This window comes from Belonocnema kinseyi, chromosome 4 (genome assembly GCF_010883055.1).
Source record: "Belonocnema kinseyi isolate 2016_QV_RU_SX_M_011 chromosome 4, B_treatae_v1, whole genome shotgun sequence".
Taxonomy (NCBI): domain Eukaryota; kingdom Metazoa; phylum Arthropoda; class Insecta; order Hymenoptera; family Cynipidae; genus Belonocnema; species Belonocnema kinseyi.
Genome location: NC_046660.1, coordinates 142,985,664 through 142,987,139, shown reverse-complemented (window position 1 = coordinate 142,987,139; position 1,476 = coordinate 142,985,664). Strand labels below are relative to the sequence as shown.

The 1,476-nt window shown below is 36.4% G+C and overlaps 1 protein-coding gene across 1 annotated transcript; it reads left to right on the top strand.

The window, feature by feature from the left end:
* Positions 1 to 95: 95 nt before the first annotated feature.
* Positions 96 to 1,091, top strand: LOC117171145 (piggyBac transposable element-derived protein 3-like). Its single transcript, XM_033358198.1, has one exon. The coding sequence runs from the start codon at positions 96 to 98 to the stop codon at positions 1,089 to 1,091; it is 996 nt and encodes a 331-aa protein (XP_033214089.1).
* Positions 1,092 to 1,476: the final 385 nt, after the last annotated feature.

Below are 1,476 nucleotides of genomic sequence, written 5' to 3'. Positions count from 1 at the left end.
ATAAATTATATAAAATCCAACCTCTAGTCACCTTGCTGAAGAAAAAATTCATGAAATACTTCATTCCGTCGAAAAACTTGTCTTATGATGAATGCATGGTCCTATACTTCGGCCGCCATTCCAGTAAGCAATGTATCCGCAATCAACCGATTCGTTTTGGATATAAAGTTTGGTGCCTAAATTCTGTAAACGGATACCTAGTCAATTTTCACATTTATACCGGTAAAAATAACGAAGTTTATTCCTCTGAGGAAAAAGCTTTTGGAAAGGCAACATCCCCTCTAATTCACATGTTGGATGAGTTTCCATCTTCGATTTCAACTTTGCCGTATCACAAATTTCTTGACAATTTATTCACTTCATTCAATGTACTGAAGCATTTGAAGGACAATGGCTACAATGCAACAGGAACCATGCGTGAATATAGGATTCCTCGGGGCTGTCCTCTCCCATCAAACAAGATCGTGAAACGTGAGAAACGTGGCACTTGTAAGTACATTATTGAACATACTGATGGTATATTTATCTGCAAGTGGGTTGATAACAGTGCTGTAACTGTTGCATCTACAAAATATGGATTCGAGCCAACAAATGCTACCAAGAGATACTCCAGAAAAGATAAAAAATCTGTGATTGTCCCGCAACCTCATTGTATCTACCAATATAACAAAAGTATGGGCGGTACTGATCGCATGGACCAAGATATAATTAGATACAAAATTGATATCCGAGGTAAAAAATGGTGGTTCGTCCTTTTCACGTGGTTGATTGATGTCGCCGTAAATAACTCTTGGCTCATTCATAAGGAGAGCTCGGGAACTAAAATTCCGAAACTTCAGTTCTGTCGCCAACTTGCCCAAACCTATCTTGTTCGCTTCAAGACCCCAATCAAGAAGGCTGGACCATCGGCTCATGCTAAAAACAAATGTATCGATTCGATCAGGTACGATCGTATTGATCATTTCGTGGCCCCGATTGAAAACCGAAGAAGGTGCGCTAACAAGCCATGTTCCTCGCACGTGAAGACAATTTGCCAAAAATGTGATGTCGGGCTTTGTGTACGATGTTTTGTGAAATATCATAGTATTTAATATACTTCCAACAAAATCAATTTCAACTACTTGTAACTTTTTTATACATACATATGCACATTTCTTTAAAATTATCATTTCCGTTTATTCAATTTATTCGTTTTACCAGATACCTATTCATTCACTACTCTTAAACGCCGGCTGTAACATATATGTAACGCCTTCTAAACCCCCTTTAACTCCTCAAATAATTTTGTAATTATTTTTTTCAACTTTAAATGAGTTTTAAGTGTAAGAATTTTGCACAAAAAAAAGTTTTTTCGAAAATTTTGAGTTCTCGGCGGAAATGGGTTAAAAAAGAAGATATGTTAAAATTATTTACGCCTAGCGTTATAATGCTTAAAGCTTCTTGTTCTTCAAAAATCAATATATTCCAATCAAGGTT

Excerpts from the sequence above, each read along its gene's own strand:
- LOC117171145 (XM_033358198.1), top strand. The coding sequence starts at position 96 with ATGGTCCTATACTTCGGCCGCCATTCCAGTAAGCAATGTATCCGCAAT.